The sequence below is a fragment of the Notolepis coatsorum genome (genome assembly GCF_963971535.1).
Source record: "Notolepis coatsorum genome assembly, chromosome: 20".
Classification (NCBI taxonomy): Eukaryota; Metazoa; Chordata; class Actinopteri; order Aulopiformes; family Paralepididae; genus Notolepis; species Notolepis coatsorum.
Genome location: NC_140184.1, coordinates 5538662 through 5563849, shown reverse-complemented (window position 1 = coordinate 5563849; position 25188 = coordinate 5538662). Strand labels below are relative to the sequence as shown.

Below are 25188 nucleotides of genomic sequence, written 5' to 3'. Positions count from 1 at the left end.
AATACTGCCGCCTACGCCTTCCAGCTGGTATTGCACTCCATTGGGAATGGTGTAGTTTCTTTTCTGGGACGATCCGAGCCGTGCGGGCGGGGTTTAAATACTCAGGCGAGGTAGGTCTAACTCTATACAACGATGGCATGGAACAGTAACCCCGCCCGCCTGCCCTTATGTAACGGTCGGTAATGTGGTACGGACCTCCACAATCAGTATTTGGAATGGCGATCAGATAATTGGATTATTTCTTTTGCATTACATCAGATACAAGGTAAGAACACTATATATAAATTTGATCGTTGATCTGATATTTATTTCTTTTTTTTAAAACTTTATTTTTTTAGCGTTTATCGCTTTCCTGGTCAAGCATGACCGACAGTTGCAGGGTGAAACGGGAGAGAGAGCAGGGGGAGACATTCGGCAAATGACGGCGAGTCCGGGAATCGAACTCGGAGTCAACCAGATCCGTGACGCAGCACGGAGTCCCGCGACGCAGCGCGGTAACATGGTGTGCTACTGGAGCACCCCTGATATTTATTTCTACCCCGATCAACGCTGTCTCTGTGTGTGTGTGTGTGTGTGGCTGTGCCGTTGGGTGCAGGAGGTGGGGGGGGGGGGGGGGGGGGCACCGCGGTCCAGGGCTCTTTTCATTCTTGCACGAGGAAGGATAATAATGATGATCTAGTGTTGATTTCAGGAAGATTCGATAATCAGGCAAAAAATGACAACGTGTTTAGTGTATTCCACTAAAACGCTATTATCACGTCTTTCTCTGGAATTACTCAGAAGCACCCAAACTATATTCATATTCAAAACGGTATAAAACGGAAATGTAACGATGAAAAAACAATCTGTTTCGTGGATGTTGACTGGAAGCAACTCACTGATAATCGACGGGTGTATTAGACCCATAGCTATAATATAATATATATTTTAAGCACTCGCAAGTGAACAAAGCTCCCCATTGACTTACAGCGCTGGCGTAATAGCGCCATCTGGCTGCCCCGACCCCGTGGCGCAGAATGAGTTAAGAAGCGCCAGCGGTGAACTGAATGTGCTAGGACCGGCCCTGTCAACATCTACAATGAACAAGCAAAGGGGTTCAAGAGTAGTTTGATGAGTTCAAAAAGAAGTTTGCATTGACATTTAGACGTGCATGCTAGACACTCCTGCCCCTACCCTTGTGCAAAGTACTGGGATTACAAGGAGCTGGTCCCTGCCTGGGTCTGTAGCTGGTCCCTGGTCTGTAGCTGGTCCCTGGTCTGTAGCTGGTCCCTGCCTGGGTCTGTAGCTGGTCCCTGGTCTGTAGCTGGTCCCTGGGTCTGTAGCTGGTCCCTGCCTGGGTCTGTAGCTGGTCCCTGGTCTGTAGCTGGTCCCTGGGTCTGTAGCTGGTCCCTGGGTCTGTAGCTGGTCCCTGGGTCTGTAGCTGGTCCCTGGTCTGTAGCTGGTCCCTGGTCTGTAGCTGGTCCTTGGGAGCAGGTCTGTAGCTGGTCCCTGGTCTGTAGCTGGTCCCTGGGTCTGTAGCTGGTCCCTGGTCTGTAGCTGGTCCCTGGTCTGTAGCTGGTCCCTGGTCTGTAGCTGGTCCCTGGGTCTGTAGCTGGTCCCTGGTCTGTAGCTGGTCCCTGGGTCTGTAGCTGGTCCCTGGTCTGTAGCTGGTCCCTGGTCTGTAGCTGGTCCCTGGTCTGTAGCTGGTCCCTGGTCTGTAGCTGGTCCCTGGTCTGTAGCTGGTCCCTGGGTCTGTAGCTGGTCCCTGGGTCTGTAGCTGGTCCCTGGTCTGTAGCTGGTCCTTGGGAGCAGGTCTGTAGCTGGTCCCTGGTCTGTAGCTGGTCCCTGGGTCTGTAGCTGGTCCCTGGTCTGTAGTTGGTCCCTGGGTCTGTAGCTGGTCCCTGGTCTGTAGCTGGTCCCTGCTCTTGAGTGGTTAGGATGGGTCGAATGCAGAGTAATTTCCCCATGGGGATTAATATAGAATAACGTATCATGCACTCTTCCACTAATTAATCTTCCTAGCCTATATTATTACCTACTACACTAATGTCTCTCTACTACTATGCACTCAACACTGCACTGTTTGATGAACATTGTTCCTCAGCTGAAAGAGGTGTAGGCCTACCCTTCCTGTTGACTTGTAAGTTGTCACTTTGGATAAAAGCGTTCAGCTAAATGACTAAATGTAATAACTTAATATTCCCCTTGAATGAAATCAGGAATGCAAATTAGCACTAAAGAATTACAGTACAAATTGCAGTACAGTATAGCTCAGTGGGTTGATCATTTTGAAATGCTTTCCTAGAGGAGGGATCCGTACACTGGTCCATACACTGGTCCGTACACTGGTCCGTACACTGGTCCGTACACTGGTCCATACACTGGTCCATACACTGGTCCATACACTGGTCCATACACTGGTCCATACACTGGTCCGTACACTGGTCCGTACACTGGTCCGTACACTGGTCCGTACACTGGTCCGTACACTGGTCCGTACACTGGTCCGTACACTGGTCCGTACACTGGTCCATACACTTGTCCATACACTGGTCCATACACTGGTCCATACACTGGTCCATACACTGGTCCGTACACTGGTCCGTACACTGGTCTGTACACTGGTCTGTACACTGGTCCGTACACTGGTCCATACACTGGTCCGTACACTGGTCCATACACTGGTCCGTGTCACACCGTCTCAGAGTTAAATGAAGCCCACTCAGATCCACGGCACAGGTGTGAGCTTCACATGAACAAAAGGTGAAACAATTTGATAACAAGTTGAAGCGATTTATTATGGACAAAGATTTTCAAAAGACGTTTTTTTGTAGTTACCATACCAAGGCTTTGGTTTTCCTGACGGCATATCAAATGTTTAATCATCTTCTGATCATTCAATAAAGAAAACGTTTGACCGGACAGTGGTTTTGGTAGAACGAGTAAAATGATGTGTTTTCTTTTCATACAACAATACCGGGCCGGGCCAAATTGCCAATCGTACGGTGAGCTGTGTGTCAGTGAATAGGCACTGGGCGAAAGGTAAACGAACATGCAGAGAACAAAGGTGCTGGGTGGATAAATATTGAACCGATCCTCTGTGAATAGGAACAGCAGGTACAGTAGGGGAGACTGGGGAGAGGATTTCAAATTGTAACTTACGACTCCACCTTTCCTGCTCCTCACAGATACAAATGTTATATAACTCGATGAATCCAACATGTCTCCAGAACAGGAAAAACATTGAGTGTCGCTAACACTCTTTCCATGAAATAGGAATGATGACTCTTTGTGTATCACAAACAGTAGTGTATTTGTAAATCTGGTATGTCATAAATGTATAGATGTAGCAGTACTGTCTATCTGTATGTCGTGTATGTCATATATGTTATGATGAATTGAAAATGGGGGACCCTGATGTAAACAAGACGAAAGTCTTTCTCTGGTCTGCACCCCCTTAACAATTGTGTGTATTGAGCTGTACTGTATTGTACCCATTCTGCAATCTGTTAATAAAGTTTTCAATCAATCAATCAACCATCACATACTTACAGATCTTATCTAGAGTACCATCACATACTTACAGATCTTATCTAGAGTGAGTACCATCACATACTTACAGATCTTATCTAGAGTGAGTACCATCACATACTTACAGATCTTATCTAGAGTGAGTACCATCACATACTTACAGATCTTATCTAGAGTGAGCACCATGACCATCACATACTTAAAGGAGAAGTCATGGCCAGAAGGGTTAACACTACATGGTGGAACTGAGTAAATAACATTAGTTAGTGATAAAACCTACGAAATAGAGATGACCGAGCAGAACTGATATAGTAAATAGAGATGACCGAGCAGAACTGATATAGTAAATAGAGATGACAGAGCAGAACTTATATAGTAGTAAATAGAGATGACAGAGCAGAACTGATATAGTAGTTAATAGAGATGACAGAGCAGAACTGATATAGTAGTTAATAGAGATGACAGAGCAGAACTGATATAGTAGTTAATAGAGATGACAGAGCAGAACTGATATAGTAAATAGAGATGACAGAGCAGAACTGATATAGTTAATAGAGATGACAGAGCAGAACTGATAGTAAATAGAGATGACAGAGCAGAACTGATAGTAAATAGAGATGACAGAGCAGAACTGATATATAGTAAATAGAGATGACAGAGCAGAACTGATAGTAAATAGAGATGACAGAGCAGAACTGATAGTAAATAGAGATGACAGAGCAGAACTGATATATAGTAAATAGAGATGACAGAGCAGAACTGATAGTAAATAGAGATGACGGAGCAGAACTGATATAGTTAATAGAGATGGCAGAGCAGAACTCACAGGGACAGGAGTGCAGAGAACATTTCAAGTGTCATGCTTCTCTCAAAGGGGACATATTATGGAAAGTGGTTTAGCCTAGTATTTGTATAGATTGGTCTGAAATGTAATGTAGGTGCTGGGGGGAAATTACAGAGGTCCTCCTTGTTGGCCGGGGTTGGTCGTCTTCAGATTAACAAGCCATAAACAAGCTGTTGAGAATGATTGCTTGTTGTAATGTTATAAGGGGGACACAAGCAAAATAAACTAGTTTTAATTAATCAATTAGCTGTACTTTGTGGAGCCAGGAACACTAGCTACCTAATGTATTATCCATGCCTGGGTTGTAAATGTGTTTTACTCTTGGGTGTGGATAGCCAGGCAGTGGAGATTAATAATTAATTTGAATGTACACCCACCAAAAAGGTGTCCAATACAAGGGAAGAAATACCAGTAGGTGCTGGACATTCAGACTAGTTTCTTTGCAAAAAAAAACTAAAAGGTGCTGCAAGTGGTATTGTTTTTGTTCAAATAAGTGGTCTACATGTTAAAATAATAGCTCTACATTCCAACAGCGAGTGTTTGATCAGTATGGGTCTCGCAGTAAACAGAGAATACATGTCTGGAAACAAGTAAAATAATCAGCCAGTGCAGACGGGCGGACCTTCCTACAGGCGATATAGGCGGTCACTTAGTGACACCGCCCCCCACATCGCCAGCGTATTCGGACAGGGCCCCTCCAAGAGCGGGCCCTTTCCCCCCATTAGTACACCGCCTGGCACACTGACCCTGCAACACAGGCAGTCAGCATGGCCGTAAAGCATTCAAAAGGTTAACCAACGGAAGCAGGCAGCGCACCGGGGAAACCAGGCAGCAGGCTGTAGACCCGAGCCTGGAGCACTGCGGACGAGACAGGCGCCAAAGGGATCAACTGAAAACAGCCCCCCCGGCGGAAGGGGCGTATGCTGGCGTTGTTGCGCACCATGACAAAGCCTCCATCAAAAAACCTCCACCCAGAGGGGTCGAGGCAGAGAAGGCTGACACGATTGGCAGACGTCATGAACGTGCAGGGGCACACTCAACCGGGTAACCCGGGAGTTGACTCTGCTCCAACACACCAGGGAATCAACCACCCTCTTGGTACCACATACGGTGGTTGTTCCTATAACCCCTCAAGAAAAAAGGGTTCAACGAAACATTACTTCGGACCGGGCCAGGCGGCTCGGGAAGCACACAGGGTTACCAGAGGAGGTCCAGAAGACCACCCCAACAGCCCCCTCTTCGCCATGCGTGAGAGAGGAGCAAAGAAAGGAGAACCAGCCCCTTATAAATGCATAATGAACACTACACTATTACACACTATTACACACTATTACACTATTACACTAGCACACTATTACACTTTTACACACTATTACACACTATTACACAATTACACACTATTACACTAGCACACTATTACACTTTTACACACTATTACACTATTACACACTATTACACTATTACACACTATTACACTATTACACACTATTACACTATTACACTATTACACACTATTACACTATTACACACTATTACACTATTACATACTATCACACTATTACACTATTACACACTATTACACTATTACACACTATTACACTATTACACACTATTTGGGGTACTTTGGGGTATTTTGGGGTATTTTCTGGTATTTCCTGGTACTTTGGGGTATACTTTGGGGTATTTTCTGGTACTTTGGGGTATACTTTGGGGTATTTTGGGGTACTTTGGGGTATTTTGGGGTATTTTCTGGTATTTTCTGGTACTTTGGGGTATTTTAGGGTATTTTGGGGTAGTTTCTGGTATTTTGGGGTATACTTTGGGGTAGTTTCTGGTATTTTCTGGTATTTTCTGGTATTTTGGGGTAGTTTCTGGTATACTTTGGGGTATTTTGGGGTAGTTTCTGGTATTTTCTGGTATTTTGGGGTAGTTTCTGGTATTTTGGGGTATACTTTGGGGTAATTCGGGGTTGTTTCTGGTATTTTCTGGTATTTTGGGGTATTTTGGGGTAGTTTCTGGTATTTTGGGGTAGTTTCTGGTAGTTTCTGGTATTTTGGGGTAGTTTCTGGTATTTTGGGGTATACTTTGGGGTATTTTGGGGTCGTTTCTGGTATTTTGGGGTATACTTTGGGGTATTTTGGGGTAGTTTCTGGTATTTTCTGGTATTTTGGGGTCGTTTCTGGTATTTTGGGGTATACTTTGGGGTAGTTTCTGGTATTTTCTGGTATTTTCTGGTATTTTGGGGTAGTTTCTGGTATTTTGGAGTATACTTTGGGGTATTTTGGGGTAGTTTCTGGTATTTTGGGGTATACTTTGGGGTAGTTTCTGGTATTTTCTGGTATTTTGGGGTAGTTTCTGGTATTTTGGGGTATACTTTTACACTATTACACACTATTACACTATTACACACTATTACACTATTACACACTATTACACTATTACATACTATCACACTATTACACTATTACACTATTACACACTATTACACACTATTTGGGGTACTTTGGGGTATTTTCTGGTATTTTGGGGTAGTTTCTGGTATTTTGGGGTATTTTATGGTATTTTGGGGTAGTTTCTGGTATTTTGGGGTATACTTTGGGGTAGTTTCTGGTATTTTCTGGTATTTTGGGGTATTTTGGGGTAGTTTCTGGTATACTTTGGGGTAGTTTCTGGTATTTTCTGGTATTTTGGGGTAGTTTCTGGTATTTTGGGGTATACTTTGGGGTAATTTGGGGTTGTTTCTGGTATTTTGGGGTAGTTTCTGGTATTTTGGGGTATACTTTGGGGTATTTTGGGGTAGTTTCTGGTAGTTTCTGGTATTTTGGGGTATTTTGGGGTAGTTTCTGGTATTTTGGGGTATACTTTGGGGTATTTTGGGGTAGTTTCTGGTATTTTGGGGTATACTTTGGGGTATTTTGGGGTAGTTTCTGGTATTTTCTGGTATTTTGGGGTCGTTTCTGGTATTTTGGTGTATACTTTGGGGTAGTTTCTGGTATTTTCTGTTATTTTCTGGTATTTTGGGGTAGTTTCTGGTATTTTGGAGTATACTTTGGGGTATTTTGGGGTAGTTTCTGGTATTTTGGGGTATACTTTGGGGTAGTTTCTGGTATTTTCTGGTATTTTGGGGTCGTTTCTGGTATTTTGGGGTATACTTTGGGGTATTTTGGGGTAGTTTCTGGTATTTTCTGGTAGTTTGGGGTGATTAGTAGGACCCAACTTGGGTCCTTGGAATCTAGTCATATGTTGGACCCTGACAATTTAGAAGAAAAAAAACGCTGTGCTGGTTATAAAAACAGAATTAAAAGCAATTCTACATGAGGAAAATGCATTTGCCCTCTTTCAGTTGCGTCGAAAATATTATGAATCTGGCAATAAGGCTGGTAAAATGCTTGCTCTCAGACTGAAGCAGCAAGAAAATTGTCAATCAATCTCTAGCATATATGATGAAGATGGCTCTTTGATTTGTGATCAACTTCAAATCAATCAAGCATTCACAATTTTATAGCACACTGTATAAATCAGAATGTTGTACGAGTGAAGAGGAAATGGAAAACATTTTCAGAGATATAAAACTCCCAACCCTCTCTGAAGAAGGGAATCATTGGATGCACCTATCCTGGAAAATGAAATTTAATCGGCTATCAAATCCCTCTCAACCGGTAAAACGCCGGGTGATGATGGCTATACAAGTGAATTTCTTAAGTGTTTCCAAGTCACTCTTACACCACCACAATCCATGCCGCTAACCATGCGGCAAGCTACTATTTCATTGATTCCAAAACCTGGCAAGGATCACTTGCAAATGTGTAATTTCAGACCTAATTTTTTTTTTATAAATTTCTTTATTACAGGAAAAGTAATTTGTACATTTACAATTGACATCATTCATTTTCCATCTTTTTTATTTTCTTCCCCCTTCATTTCCCCTTCCCCTCCCTCATACCCCCCCACCCCCCCCCCCCCCCCCCCCCCCCCCCCCACCCCACACCGGAGTTGTTGAAAACACATCTGCAAAACATCCAAACACACAGCATAGATGCTACTGGGAAAGAGAAACAAAAAACAATAATAATATCAATCAGACCCATCTGTATTATGCACAAACATTAAGATAAAAAGAAGTAAAGAAGGAACTGAAAACACAGAAAGAAACTCTAGCACGGCTGTGGCTGTGGAAGAAAGTCATCAATGAGATTAAGGTCGCTTTCACATATAGTTTTGGTGGACTCTGTGCGGTTCTGGTGGTGAAGTTGCAACATTGTTGCATTCTTCAAGTCAAGTCAAGAGTTTTAATTGTCACGGCATACAAGTATACAATGAAATGCGGGTGGTCTTGCCCGCAACGATGTGCAATACAGTGGTACAACATATAATAGAATCCAATAAAAAACAACATTGTGCAATAAACAGGTAACAGGTAACATGGTGTGACATCTCGGTATCTGTACATAGTTATTTACAGAGCATATAGGACATGCTAGGTAGCTTTGGTAGTGCAATACACTGTTCCTGTTATTCTAATTTAAAGTGGCCTTTCCTTTGGCCATAAGTGTGCGTGTGTGCGTCATGAGTGTGTGCCCGCTCATGTTAAAGTGTTAAGTGGCTGCTAGTGTGTGAGCGTGCACAGCGTGTGTGTCGTGTGTGTGTTCATGTGTGCTTGTGTGTGGATAGTTCAGTGTTCTGTGGCACTCAATGTTCATTGTTTAGGGCTCTGATGGCCTGGGGGAAGAAGCTGAGCCTAAGCCGCTCTGTCCTAGTAGCTGGGGTTCGCAGGCGTCTGCCTGACCTCAGCAGCTGGAACAGGCTGTTATTGGGGTGGTGAGGGTCTTTCATTATCCTGCAGGCTCTGGATTTGCACCTCTTGTTGTATAGAACCTGCAGGGGAGGTAGTGCAATACCCGTGGTACGCTCGGCTGAGCGCACCACTCTCTGTAGGGCCTTCTTGTCCTGTGCCGTGCTGTTTCCATACCAGGCAGTGATGTTTCCGGTCAAGATGCTCTATACAGCTCCTGAGTAGAAGGACTGGAGTATCTTCCCCGATACTCTGAACTTCCTTAACTGTCTCAGGTGGTAGAGGCGCTGTTTCGCCTTCTTTACTACTGTGTCTATGTGTGTTGACCATGTCAGATCCTCTGAGATGTGGACCCCCAGGTACTTAAAGCTGCTCACCCTGTCCACGGTAGCCCCGTTAATCATCAGTGGTGTGTGTGTCTCCTGCTGTCCTCTCCTATAGTCCACGATCAGCTCCTTGGTTTTACCAATGTTCAGGAGCAGGCTGTTGTCCTGGCACCAGCGTTCCAGTACCTCAACCTCCTCCCGGTAGGCCTTCTCGTCGTTGTCCGAGATCAGCCCCACCACCACTGTGTCGTCTGCGAACTTCACTATGGAGTTGGAGCTGAACTTGGCCACACAATCGTGTGTGTAGAGTGAGTACAGCAGGGGGCTTAGAACACAGCCCTGGGGGGACCCGATGCTCAGGGTGATGATGTTGGAGGTCTGACCCCCCACCCTGACCGCCTGGGGTCTTTCACTTAGGAAGTCCAGTACCCAGGCGCTCAGGGCGGAGCTCAGACCCAGCTCGATCAGCTTGTCCACCAGTCTGGTGGGGACTATGGTGTTGAACGCTGAGCTGTAGTCAATGAACAACAGTCTCACATAGCCCCCCTTCTGACGGTCAAGGTGGGAGAGGGTGCTGTGCAGTACCTGGGAGACTGTGTCGTCAGTGGACCTGTTTGTCCTGTATGCAAATTGCATAGGGTCCATATCACTGGGGAGGGAGGCACAAATGTGGTCCTTGACCAGCCTCTCAAAACATTTCATGACCACAGAGGTGAGTGCCACCGGTCTGTAGTCATTTGGACATGTTGGGGAGGGTTTCTTCGGTACAGGGATGATGGTAGACATCTTGAAGCAGGCAGGGACCACTGACTCCGCCAGGGATTGATTAAATATGGTGGTGAACACCGGGGCAAGCTGGTTGGCACAGGACTTAAGTATGCGTCCTGTTATACCATCTGGGCCAGCAGCTTTCCTGGTGTTCACCTGCATAAATGCTCTTCTCACACTGTGTACCGTCAATGAGAGAGCGTCCCCGCCCCCCCCGCGGATGCCCCCCCCCCCTCCACAACAGCCGGCGCACCAGTGACGTCACTAGCCGTTAGGCTAGCAGTGCCACTGTTTGCACCAAACCGCGCGTAGAGGGTGTTGAGCTGGTCCGCAAGGGAGGCGTCGTCGCTCCCCATTGAGGGGGCGCTGACTTTGTAGTCAGTTATAGCCCTCAGTCCCTGCCATAAGCCTCTTGTGTCATTCTGTGCCATTTGTGCCTCCATCTTGTCGGCATACATCCTCTTAGCAAGTTTGACAGCCTTGCGCAGAGTGTAGACTGTTGTCTTGTACTCTTCCATGTTTCCTGACTCTCTGCCCCGGTTATAAGCAGTGGTGCGAGAGTTCAGGGCTGCTCTGATAGTACTGTCCACCCATGGTTTCTGGTTTGGGAACACCCTCGCCTTCTTTGTGGGGACGATACTATCAGCCAGTGTTGTTATGAATGACACCACAGCGTCTGTGAAATCGCTGACGTCACTGTTACTCCTCCTGAACATTCCCCAGTCGGCGGCGTCTAGTGCGTCCTGAAGCGTGGCCTCTGATTGGTCGTCCCATTTTTTTACCTCACGTGACACGACGGCGTCACGTGATCTCTGTTTATATGCTGGGACCAGCAAGATGGCGGCATGATCCCACGTGTTTGTTGCTCCCGCTAATGGTGGAGCCGGTACAGCCTTGTAACCGGCTCTGAACGGGGTGCAACAGTGGTCGAGTGTATTTCCTCCCCTTGTGGAGCAGACGATGTGCTGGAAGAAAGACGGCATGACTTTCTTCAGATTCGCCTGATTGAAGTCCCCGGCTACTATCATGGCTGCGTCCGGATGCTTGATCTGGTGTGCGTTCAGATGTTCGTGTACTTCCCCTAACGCCCTGCCGACGTTTGCCTGGGGTGGAATGTACACTGCAGTCATGATCACTGCAGTGAATTCGCGCGGAAGATGGAACGGGCGACATTGGATCGTGAGGTGTTCCATGTCGTGAGAGCATGAACGGGAGAGTATCTTCACCTCCCCGGGGCTAGTCCAGCCGTTGTTGGTCATAAGGCATAGCCCCCCGCCGATGCTCTTCCCGGAGGCTTCTGTACGGTCCGCTCTGAAGATGGTGAAGGAGTTGGAGGGAGAGATGCTGTGATCGGGAGTCACTGATTTCAGCCAGGTCTCCGTGAAGCACAGGATATTGCATTCCTTCATCTCTCGCTGGAATCGGACCCGCGCTCGTAAATCATCCATCTTACTCTCTAGCGAACGTGCATTCGCCAGGAAGATAGATGGAATAGCCGGACGGTAAGCAGATTTTCTTAGCCTTAATCTGATCCCGCTCCTCTTCCACCTGTGTTTCTTCTTTGTTCTGCGTCCGTCTCCCGCTTGACCATTGTCTCCATTGTCTCTTCTGATCTCCGTTGGCCATTCTTGGCATGATAAAGTGTCTCTAAACTCCTCTTTGAGTCCGGAGTTTAGGTCAATAAGTGACTGGCGGTCGTATGACGTCCCCGCCAGTGATGCTTCGATAAAAAAAGTAGTAAAAACAAACATAATAACAAAAAATGTGCACATTCGTTGCTGAGCAAAACCCATGGCGACTGACTCGGGTCGCGCCAAAAAGTCTTCATTTGGTTCGTCTGCGTTCACATAGCAATTTGTGAGGCACACCGAACTTTCTGAACAATGTCACGCGGTCGAAAAGGGCGCTCGTCTATTGGACAGTGGAAATGTGTGTGGCTGCGAGCCCGTGTGTGCGCGCGCGCGCGTGTGTGTCCGTGTGTGGACTGCGAGCCCTCCAGATCAGCGGAGGCGAGTTTTGACGTGGCATTGATCCATTGTTCTATTGAAGCCCATTACCACCATCCTCTCGCTAAACAACTTTATAAACTAATATAATAAGCCGCGTTTTTTCTTCCTTCTTCCCAAGATGCACAGTTAGATAGATAGATAGATAGATAGATAGATAGATAGATAGATAGATAGATAGATAGATAGATAGATAGATAGATAGATAGATAGATAGATAGATAGATAGATAGATAGATAGATAGATAGATAGATAGATAGATAGATAGATAGATGCAGTGTGCTTGTTTTGCAGTGAATGCTGCAAATAAGTGGTAATAATAAGCACTTCCTATATTTGGTCCGATGAAGCGAACCGAGACCTATGCTTTTGGTCGGACCAGAGTTTGACGCGCATTCACACAAACCCGAAAAACCGGACTATCGAATTCTGGTCGGATAGTCCGGACCAAACAGCCCCTGTGTGAAAGCGACCTAATTCACTCTTTCCTTCACCCCTGTCTATAGTATTGTGGCAATTCTTGGGTAGTTTGACCTTCTGCAGCTGCGTCTCCCGTTCCCCTCTCCCTCCCCCAGTTACCCACCCAGCCCCCGGGGGTCTCATTCACACCCATACATACCAGGACAGGGAAGGGGGGGGGGGGGGGGGGAGACCTCATTTTAAAATGAGTATTTTAAATAATGATTATAAGTTGTTTGCGAAGGTCCTTGCAGGGCGATTGGAAAATGTTATAGCCTCATTGATTCATATTGATCAGGCCGGCTTTGTACAGGGTCGCCTAGCTTCAAATAACATGAGGAGGCTAATGCATGTTATGTCAAGGGCGGGGGCCTCCCAGCATCCAGCGATGGCAATATTGCTGGATGCTGAGAAAGCCTTTGATCGAGTGGAGTGGAAATATCTGTTTTATGTACTTCCTAAATACAGATTTGGACCGGTTCTCATGAACTGGATAAAGGCACTTTACCATGAACCGGTTACGTCAGTCAGAACAAATGGTATAAGGTCTGATCCATTCCATCTCTATCGATCTACCCGCCAAGGATGTCCGGTATCACCGCAAATGTTTATTCTTTCCCTCTAACCACTTGCCTGAAATAAGGGGTATTAGTATTGGTAGTTGTGAGTATAAGGCCAGCCTGTTTGCTGATGACATATTATTAACACTAACAAATCCTAGCCATTCCATCTCTCAAGTGCTAAAGCTTATAGATTAATTTGGTAATTTTTCGGGCTATAAAGTGAATTATAGTAAAAGTGAAGCTATTCCACTTAACAACCTAACTTTTCAATCACATCTGGGTTCTGCTCCTTTCAATTGGAAGCCAAAAGGAATTAAATACCTGGGAATTAAAATCCGATCTCCCATTGAAAAAATGGTTGAGGTAAATACATCGGACCTTTTAAAGAATATAAAGGAGGACATCAAAAGATGGACTGTCTTGCCTTTATCCCTATGGGGCAGATCTGATATTATAAAAATGAAATTGTTACCAAGGCTAGCTTTTTTGATGTCCTCTACACTGCTAAAGTTCCCTCCTAGTTGGTTCAAAGAAATAAACAAATTATTTTCTGGCTTCCTATGGAACAACAGAAAACCTAGAATCAGCCATAAAAAAACTTATAAAACCAAGAAGGAATAGGACTACCAGATATTCACCAGTATTACATGGCATATAACTCAAGATACCCCTTGCAGTGGGCTTACAATAGTGTGAGAGATTGGCAGCTGGGAATGGCTTGAAGAACAAATTATAGAAGGACATAAAGATCTCTCTTTCAATGTTGTGGTATAACCCAAAAATCACTCCCAGACTGGACAATCCGCTTTTTGAATTTTCATGTGAAATAGTGAAAATCTTACATAAACGCCTGACCTTTAGTGGATATTCCTTACCATCATGTCCATTATGGAAAAACCTGTTGCTCTCTGCAGGAGGTAAAACCATTAAATATAATGTATGGCAACAACATAATATAGCACAGGTGGGGCAAGTGATGGAAAGTGGAAATATGATACCTTTTAATGAACTTAAAACACAGTTTGGGCTGAAAGACAGAATTTTTATCTTATTTACAAATACAATCAGTTATTAAATCATTGTTGTCTAAAGGCATAGCTATAGGAACAAACAGAGTCTTGGAAGAGACATTAAGGGGAATTACAGGCAGGAAAGGCATCGTCTCTGCAATGTATAAACTATCATGTTCAACCACCCCTGATACCAATACCCAAACTAAAGTCCAATGGGAGCGAGACATGGGTATACCCATATCTGAAACACAATGGGAAGCAGCACTTAGGAATAGTACTAAAATATCAAAATGTGTTCGATATAAAATGTTACAATTAAAGATACTACACAGGGCCTATATAACGCCCTGTACACTGAATACAATGAATCACACCCCAAATTGTGCTGGCATGGGTGTGGAGTAGAGGGTACGCTCATGCACTTGCTGTGGCACTGTCCGCTTGTTAGGCAATTTTGGTTGGACATTGCTGAGGACCCGTCAGTCACTCTCCAAATTGACATTAATCCTTGCCCTATAACGTGTATATTGGGCGTACAAATGGACACTGCGCAAGCAAAGATTGTAAATAATATTGTAGCACCATGGCTTTTCTAGCATGCAAAAGGATTATTTTAATGAACTGGAAAGAACGCAAACCGAACTGCTTCAGTTTGGAGAACTGGCGCAAGGACTTCATGGACTTGCTATCAATGGAACAGGCTGCTCTCTCTTCAAGAGTGATAGGCCGATGGCCTTCAAGGTCCCTGGAACTTTATTAGATCACTATCTTGAATACGTTTGTGGACTACTGAACCTTTGTAACACTCTGCAATCCCCACTCACCCACTTGTTGTTATTATTATTATTATTATTATTATTATTATTATTATTATTATTATAATTTTTGTCTTAGTTTATCTCGTCATGCATGTATTGTCTTGCTTGTGAAAAATAAAAACTTTAAATATGAAAAAAAACATGTCTGATCAAATCACAGTGGTGGCGGTTTTCAGGTCCGGTCTCTGAGGGGGTCGTAGGAACAGACCGAACCAGGCCCGTCTGTCGCTGCTCCAAACTACGTCCACACATGGTGTTATGTCATACTGCTGGCTTCTGCCCCCTGCCTATCCTGTACAACTCTCTCCTGCCGCCTAGTGGTGATGATAAATCATGACATACTTGTGTGTAAAATATATAGCGTTTAATGAGATGCGGCTAAGAATGACAGCCTTAAGGTCCCCCTATAGGGGACTTTTTTTCCCTTTATCAATAGATAATATAATATAATATAATAATAATAATATTAGATCCCCAATTATCATATCATAGGGTATCATTGGAAAGCCACACTCATTGGCTACAACCCTGTGCAAAGATTTTAGAGATCGCCAAATGATTGACGGAGCTAGAGCCCCGGGAGTCGGGGGTGGTAATGTGTACTTTTGCGTACTTTGGGGCACGCCTCACATATCGGCATGTAACTCGAGAACCGCTGAACGGATTTTGTCACCTGAAAGGGCAATCGACAGGCAAAAAATAGGGCTTTAATTCTACCTATATATTGTATTAAAAGAAATGCACACCCGAGCCACTAGAGGTCGGCAAAGAATCGTCCACATGTGGGCCCTTGGATGTTAAGAGTTTAATGTTTTTCAAAAGAAAAAAATTGTAGCCAAGAGTACATACCATAACCCTATCAAAAACAGTAGTCAAAGTGTATATTTAAATTTTTACCGATGTTTTATATGTTTTATCGGAAATACAAATTTATCGGAAAATGCTAATTATCGTAAAAACCGCAAGAAATGACTAAATGCAGATTCAACCCTGCCATTGGAAAGAGGAGCATTTTCCCTATCCATAGATGTATGATTTGGCCATAATAAGGTCAAGGTCAAGTTCAAGGTCAAATATGAATTTATAATTAAAGTCGATTATCATTAATTACTGTATCTACAAATCCGTGTTTAATCATCTTCCCGCGGTTAATTTGCTTAGATTTTTTGTACACATGATCTCAATAAGGTGGTGAATGAGCTCAGTGAGCATTTTTCAGAAAATGTTTTCAATTTTTGATCATCAAAATCATAAATCATAATTAATCATAATTAATTTATTCATTACAATTTACTCAGCCTAGTAACAGACACAATATTTCTGACACTGGAAATACATACCCCCAGGTCCCTAGATGTTCCTAGATACCAAGAACATGCTAATTGACCTTGCAGAAGTGGAGCAATCTTCCATTTACCTTTAGGCGAAAACGGTCTACAGATTAACAGGTTAATATGAAAAGAAAAAAAGAGGTTCTTATTGAAAACACAAAAGTCCGGTTTGATTCTTTCCCCTGTTTATTGTAAGGAAATGTTTTCTCCGTTTAGCTACAAAAAAAAATAAAATAAAAAAAGGTGGGAAAATAAAGGTGTGATTCCACATGTGATGTCATCACCGGTACACCACAAGGCCAAAATTCAACAGTGCGCCAAAATCAATGGTTGAGTTAAAAACTTTATACAGTATATCAGCCAGTTTTTTAAAATAAAACTGTTAAAAAAGGTACAACCACGAAAACACAAGTGTGTGTGTGTGTGTGTATGAGTGTGCGCGCGTCTGTATGTGTCTATGCGACGAACGGGGACCAACAATAGCAGGGTCTTGTCAAGAGACGTACTCACGGAAACTCAGACATGTTTCAAGTTCTACCCTAAATGACCACGAGAGTCGTTCTGCACGTTCCACTGGGGGGGGGGGGGGGGGGTCCGGGGGGGGGGGGCTTGATTTAGTCCTGTGTTCTTATCGAATCCTCTTCTGCTGGCGCGCGCGGTAGATGTCGTGTACGGGCGGGGCCACGGCGCCCTTGTCGTCGTCCTCGTCGGAGTCGGCGTTGGGCCGCTTCAGCGACTTGGCAGCAGCGTTGTGGTTCTCCAGGGAGCCGTTGCCCTCCCCGCCGGCGTCCGGCTGCCTCCCCGTGATCAGCTCCACCGCCGCGTCCACGGCTGACGAGAGAGAGCGGAGGCAGTGAGCGTGTCTCACACACACACAGATATACAGGTGCAGCTCAATACATTTGTAAAGTTGCAAAAAGAAGTCAGCACACAGTCTGTAGTGTTCCCAAGTTTTATTCAAATAAACAACGTTTCGGCCTGTGGCCTTTGTCAAGTGTCACCAACATGTGAAAGGGGTGGGGTATACATACATAGGGGATGAACCAGGTCAAAGTTTGAATCAATAAGCCTATAGGCTACAAATTTGCAAAAAAAAAAATGTACAGCTTAAATATACATAGTTTCACACGGTTGTGTGATAGTAAAGGGTTATCCTTCTGTCGTGTGGCAGTGAAAGGGTTAAACATACCATCAGGAAGTAATTATTATTAAACTTCAGGAAGTGATTATTATTAAACTTACTCTCAAGAAGTGATTATTATTAAACTTACTCTCAAGAAGTGATTATTATTAAACTTACTCTCAGGAAGTGATTATTATTAAACTTACTCTCAAGAAGTGATTATTATTAAACTTACTCTCAGGAAGTGATTATTATTAAACTTACTCTCAGGAAGTGATTATTATTAAACTTACTCTCAGGAAGTGATTATTATTAAACTTACTCTCAGGAAGTGATTATTATTAAACGTACTCTCAGGAAGTGATTATTAAACTTACTCTCAAGAAGTGATTATTATTAAACTTACTCTCAAGAAGTGATTATTATTAAACTTACTCTCAGGAAGTGATTATTATTAAACTTACTCTCAAGAAGTGATTATTATTAAACTTACTCTCAGGAAGTGATTATTATTAAACTTACTCTCAAGAAGTGATTATTATTAAACTTACTCTCAAGAAGTGATTATTATTAAACTTACTCTCGGGAAGTGATTATTATTAAACTTACTCTCAGGAAGTGATTATTATTAAACTTACTCTCAAGAAGTGATTATTATTAAACTTACTCTCAAGAAGTGATTATTAAACTTACTCTCAGGAAGTGATTATGCCATATGAAATCCGTGTTCACGGAATCGCGGAATTCACCAATAAAAATGGAATCAACTGCAAAACGTGGAATATTGCAGAATTTGGCCTAATCTGGACTGAAATTCCGTTTTTGGGTGGAACGTTTGGTGCAAAGCCAACATGACCGGGGACCGCTGTGTGTTCACACAACACGCAGCAGTGCTCAAGCGTCTGCCGTCTGTGGCTGCTTTGATGTTAACATCGTCAAGAAGCTAAGAAATTCCGCAATAAGCCCTAAATTCAGAGCAGAGCAGTATCCTAATGACTTTTATGCCTCCGGCGATAAGGTGTTTTGCTAATTCTGTCAACGTTCCGTGGACTGGACCCGCAAAAACACAGCTATGTAACGTTAGGACATAGGACTATAGCTGGAAATGATAGCTTCTAGCTAAATCTAGTGCACCCATCCATTTGTTTAATGCAAACGATTGTCATTATACACTGTCCTTTATAAACGAAATAAACTAAACTAAAGGTGCCTAAATTATGCATTACTATATTTCATCACAATATAATAGATATAGCTAGGCTACTGACATTGTCATTGTGATAATGTCAGTAGTAGCTAGCTGTATCTATTGTTTACATTGAAATGTGTGTTTTTATTTTGTCACAATATTATTTGAAAAATATTGTGTAAAATTGAACTGTATTTCTGAGTTGCAGCACTTAAAAACATTAAATGGACTGTTATATCTTATTCAATTGTGGACATTTATTCATTCCCACTTATTAGACACCATTTCTGATGGTAAAATTAGCATAAAAAGGCATACAGAATTCTGAAATATTAAAACGGAAAAAACTGAATTTGGGAAAAAATTTTATGAAATTTGGAAAATAATAAAACGGATGTCATATGGCTCTATATTATTATTAAACTTACTCTCAGGAAGTGATTATTATTAAACTTACTCTCAAGAAGTGATTATTATTAAACGTACTCTCTCTAAGGAAGTGATTATTATTAAACTTACTCTCAGGAAGTGTGCATCTCCTGAACGACTCCATGAGCTCCTCCACCTGGACAAAAGGACCCTGTAGCAACAAACAACCACAGACTCTTCAAACAGCAGTAGTGGAAGTGGCAGTAATGGAAGTAGTAGTATATTAATAATCCACATTGGGACATTTCTTTATCGTGGAAACATCACATGTGATATAAAGAACAGAACTAAGCATTTCAGGACATGCATAAAACAAACAAACATAGTACATAGAATAGGACTTCTGTTATCCGGTAATAACAGTGTTTTTGGGAGCTTGGAGGATACTTTAATTTTGCCACTTATTAAACTCCACTCCTGTCAGTATACTCACTTACATAACTCGTCAGACTATAGCTTAGCTATAATGTTACATTACATTTAGTAATTTAGCTGATGCTTTCATCCAAAGCGACTTACAAGTTCTGTACAACAGGTCAGCAGGAAGGGTACGACTCTAAAGTAACAATGTTCATCAAACAGTGTTGATGCTTGGGTGCTACAGTCTTGAGTGCATAGTAGTAAAGACATATTAGCATAGTAGGTAGTATTATAGGCAAGGATGATTATTTAGTGGCAAAGTGTATGATTATAAAAGACAGTACAAAGGTTTATAAACAAATATATATATATATATAATTTTTCTTAATTTCAGATATTGATTGAAGAAGTGTGTTTTTAGTCGACGGCAGAAAATTGGTGGGGTTTCGGCTGTCCTGACTGTGGTGGTAAGTTTGTTCCACCATTGTGGAACAAGGACAGAGAATAGCCGGCTTCTCTTTGAAGCTTTCTATCTTCACTGTCATTATTATTCTTTGTTTTGGTGTAGTTGCTTGTACAATGTGCATGGAAGTATTGTTTTATTCCGATTGTACAATGATTTTATGTTTGAATCATCATCTTCGTTTTACGTCCCTATTTTCCCACTACAGTGAGGTTGGACAGGCGATGACTCCATGCCATTTTTGATTTATAGCAAATTTTTATGTTGTGTTATCTTGAGAGGACCCCAGGAAGAGTAGTTGTTACCGTGATGCACCGATGTGAAAATTGTGGCCGATACCGATAACCGATATTAATATTGCTCTTCTGGCCGATACCGATATTTACCGATGTCGATATCTCTGTATAGAAAACACTTTTTTATGATAATCAAATAAAGAGCTATTTTCCAAAACGCATAATTTTTTTTACTTTTGTAACTTATTTTCAGAAATGACTGATATTTTGAAACTATTTAAGGCCAAAACATGTAAAAAGAAGAAGAAAAAATATTAAAAAAAAAAAAATATTAAAAAATATGTGTGTGTGTTTTTTTTTTTAATATCGGCCCTATCTTGATATCGGACCGATACCGATGTGTAAAAAAACGGCCATATCGGCCGATATTATATCGGCGGCCGATATATCGTGCATCACTAATAATGGGGATCCTAAATAAACTAAAAGGTGGAGGATGCTAGGCTAGTGTTGTGTTGTGTTGCTCACGCTGAAGCAGGCGGGTGGAGGCAGCAGCTTCATGAGGACCACAGCAGCAGGGGGAACAGGGAACACGCCCCCAGCCACAGGGTGCAGGCCTGGAGCTGTGAGGACATGTCAAACATTGATTGATTGATTGATAGAAAACTTTATTAACAGATTGCAGAATGGGTACAATACAGTACGGCTCAATACACACAATAGTTAAGGGGATGCAGACCAGAGAATACAAGATATACAAGATATACAAATATACAGTACTGTTTATTTACAGACAGTTTCAAAAAGAGAATATATACTACATTTGAGGGGGAGGAAACTGTATACAGTATATATACAGTTTCGAATTGCGGCCTCCACATTGTTGTGGCATAATTGCAAAACGTGTTTAGTCCCTTGTTTGAGCGGAATCTGGGTTGAACATGATTTGTGGAACTCCCTCTGGTGTTGTGGTTGTGGTATTCACTGACCTTTGGGAAGTATTTCGACATGTACATGGGTACCTTAGTGGTGTAGTGTATCTTGTAGACCACAACATCACTGAAACATTAGGGTTTTGCACGATACATCCATACTAGAAAAGTATCACGAAATCCAGCTGTTCCAATACTCTCATTTTATTAGTATCGATACTTTCAGAATAATAGCCCGATGCCATATTTTCTATGAGTTGAGTGGATGCGTGACCGGAGCAGTGTGTGTGTGTGAGATAGAGCGCACACTTTGCGTAGTGGACATATCAAGAGTGCTGGCAATGTTTCTAAAGAATCGTCCATGTTTTGTCATCCAATATTATATTCCATTACTTTTCCTGATATTTTAAAGGTGGTATCGTGATACTTAGGCCGGTATCGAAGTCAACATTTTGGTATCGTGACAACACCAGTGAGGACAGAGGTGAGGCTGGGTGGACAGCGGGACGTCGGGGGGACTACGTACGTGCGAGGTGGCGGGGCTGGTAGGGGATCATCTGGTTGGTGTCTGATTTGGGGGACTACGTACGTGCGAGGTGGCGGGGCTGGTAGGGGATCATCTGGTTGGTGTCTGGTTTGGGGGACTACGTACGTGCAAGGTGGCGGGGCTGGTAGGGGATCATCTGGTTGGTGTCTGGTTTGGGGGACTACGTACGTGCGAGGTGACGGGGCTGGTAGGGGATCATCTGGTTGGTGTCTGGTTTGGGGGACTACGTACGTGCAAGGTGGCGGGGCTGGTAGGGGATCATCTGGTTGGTGTCTGGTTTGGGGGACTACGTACGTGCGAGGTGACGGGGCTGGTAGGGGATCATCTGGTTGGTGTCTGGTTTGGGGGACTACGTACGTGCGAGGTGGCGGGGCTGGTAGGGGATCATCTGGTTGGTGTCTGGTTTGGGGTACTCCGGCTTGCGGTCGGCCTCGTCCTTCGTTATGGGAGCGGACGGGGTCACCACCGTCTCTGGGAGCATCGCTGCCAGTTTGGCACGAGACACATCCTGCGAACACACAAAGCGTGGGCACAAGGGTCAAAGGTCAAGCAAAGGCCATCAAACCAGGGTTCCCACAGACATTGCAAAATTGAAATCAAGGACTTTCAAGTACCTTTCCAAGCACTTTCATTTTAAAAGGGAATTTAAAAGAATACAATTAACTTTTAAATGCAGTTTTTTTTATTGAAAAAAGAATCTGATCCAATATTTATGGCTTAAAACCAATTTCCGACAATTAGTTACACTTTACATCACATTACAATAATTTATATTAAAAACGCCATGTGTACACACCTTGTATCCGAGGGCTTTGAGTTCACAGGCAGAACAGGGGTACAGATCCATGAACTTGTACCGGTCTACCAGCAGTGCGGTCTCTTTGCCCTCATACTCGTCTTTGAAGGCCGTGAAACGCCTGCGTTCCACCTTCAGAATACTAGCCAGGTCTCCTATGTTACTCTCAAAGGCCAGGAACCGCGCCCAGATCTCTCTGGGGGGTCATGAAGAAACAACATACCAAAGACACGTGGGTTAGCAAAAACACACACATGTACCGATATTTAACACACACACCCTGCACTAGACCTTAACATGCACATACACTTATACGCAAGACCATTTCTGTCAATTTTTTTTTTTTTTTTTTTATTATTCTATTAAATTAAATTAAATATTAAATTCTATTTTTTATCTTACCTCATTTTATATTTGATCTTACTACTACTACTACTACTTATTGTTGTTACCATTCTTGTATTCATAGTTTCTTAACTGTGCACCATTGAGTCTGAGCTCAAAACACAAACATTTCATTACCTGCAATGTATTTGTATTTGAGAAAGAACTTGAACCAAATGTATAGTTATGTACGCAACACTTGAACACACACTCACTCACACACAATAATAGGTAATTTGACATTACCCAGATTTCTCTGGCGACAAGCTTCCTGAAGTGAGGACACGCTCAAACAGTACCCTAGTGTTATTATCCTCTGGAAGGAGAGAGAGGTCGATCACTTATCCATTCTTTCATTACATGGGAGACAAGCTGCATACAAACAGCCAGATGAAGGCATCAACAGAATACACAAACTATGTCTACTGTATGCAAACACTGTACACGTGTCAAACCTTTGTTTGCCGCTATATCACTGATATACAGTGCCTTGAGAAAGTATTGACCCTCCTTGGCATTTTTCCTATTTTGTTGCCTTACAACCTGGAATTAAAATAGAGGGCGGGGGGGGGGTCTGTATCATTTGATTTACACAACTTGCCTATCACTTTGAAGATGCAAACTATATTTTTTATTGTGAAACAAACGGGAAATAAGACAAATTAACTGAAAGTCAATAATTTGTAGAGCCACCTTTTGCAGCAATTACAGCTGAAAGCACGCACTGGAAGGTGAACCTCTGTCCCAGTCTCAAACCTCTGGAAGACTGGAACAGGTTTTCCTTATGAATTTCCCTGTATTTTGCACTATCCATCATTCCTTCAACTCTGACCTGTTTCCCAGTCCCTGTCCATGAAAAACCTCCCCACAGCATGATGCTGCCACCACCATGCTTCACTGGAAGGTGTTCTCGGGGCGATGAGAGGTGTTAGGGTTGCACCAGACATGGCGTTTTCCTTGATGGTCAAAACATTTAATTTTTGTCTCATCTGACCCGAGTACCTTCTTCCATATGTTTGGAGGGTCCCGTACATGCCTTTTTGTTTTCCTATTTATTTATTGTTTTCTGGCCCAGCTCTGTGGAGTGTACGGCTCAAAGTTGGTCCTATGGACAGATATTTTCCAGGTCCTTCAGGGTTATCTTTGGCATCGTTGTTGCCTCTCTGGTCAATGCCCTCCTTGCCCGGTCTGTGAGTTCTGGTGGGCGGCCCTCTCTTGGCAGGTTTGTCGTGGTGCCATATTCTTTCTATTTGGTAATAGTGGATTTAATGATACTCTGTGGGATGTTCCAAGTTTGGGATATTCTTTTTATAACCAAACCCTGATCTGTACTTCTCCACACCGTTGCCCCTGACCCGTTTGGTTGCACCAGATCTTATTTAGGGGCTTAATATAAAAAGGGGTGAATACATTATGCACGCACTACTTTTAAGTTAAACATTTTGGGGGATTTTGTGAAACAAGTATTTTTTTAGTTGTCTATTATTTCACTTTCACCTATTTTTACTATTTTGTGTTAAAATCCAAATAAAACTCAATTTAAATTACAGGTTGTAATTCAACAAAATAGGAAAAAATGCCAAGGGGGTGAATACTTTCGCAAGGCACTGTAAGGGCTCCACTGCTATTGTAATATGTAACATTATGTAAATGAAGTATAGGAATACCATCCTAACTTCAATAACATTATATGTAAATTAAGTATAGGAATACTATCCTAACTTCAATAACATTATGTAAATGAAGTATAGGAATACTATCCTTCAATAACATTATATGTAAATGAAGTATAGGAATACTATCCTAACTTCCATTTCAGGTCTGGTTTATTCGTCGAGATCAAGGTGAATGACATCCCTATACCAAACAATCAATTACAGACATAGTGCAGCCTATATAAACATTTAGGGCACATGACCTACCATTAAGATGCGAGAGATAATCAATATATGCAAGTATGTACTCTGGAATGTCCCCATATTTCTTCAAACCCAGTTCAAATATCTTGAAGGCCACAGATTTGTCCTGTGAGGGAAAAAAATAAGATTTAAAAATCAAGTTATTTCCTGCTGATCTTTATGATGAGAAGGAAAATTAAATTTTAAGCACCATGTTCCTCTCCAGCCCTTCCCAGAGACAGTCGCATTTCTCTCCTCTCCCCAGGCTCCTCAAGGCCGTTCCTACCGCCGCCTCTACTGCTCCATGAAGCCAGAGGCTGCTATGCTCTGTGCCGGTTGCCGGACTATACTCAAATCAACTCGAAATGGATCTAATCAGTGGATTGCATATTTTCATCAA

General features: G+C 42.9%; 1 protein-coding gene across 1 annotated transcript in view; it reads right to left on the bottom strand.

Moving 5' to 3' along the window:
- Positions 1–14367: 14367 nt before the first annotated feature.
- Positions 14368–25188, bottom strand: part of cstf3 (cleavage stimulation factor, 3' pre-RNA, subunit 3) — a 39668-nt gene continuing 28847 nt past the window's right edge. The window contains exons 14-20 of the mRNA XM_084337815.1: positions 24813–24915; positions 23137–23206; positions 22507–22702; positions 22068–22218; positions 20760–20854; positions 19263–19323; positions 14368–17262 (exon numbers count right to left, since the gene is read on the bottom strand). Coding sequence (XP_084193941.1) covers positions 17060–17262; positions 19263–19323; positions 20760–20854; positions 22068–22218; positions 22507–22702; positions 23137–23206; positions 24813–24915 — 879 coding nt within the window. The 3' untranslated portion in view covers positions 14368–17059. The remainder of the gene's footprint in view (positions 17263–19262; positions 19324–20759; positions 20855–22067; positions 22219–22506; positions 22703–23136; positions 23207–24812; positions 24916–25188) is intronic.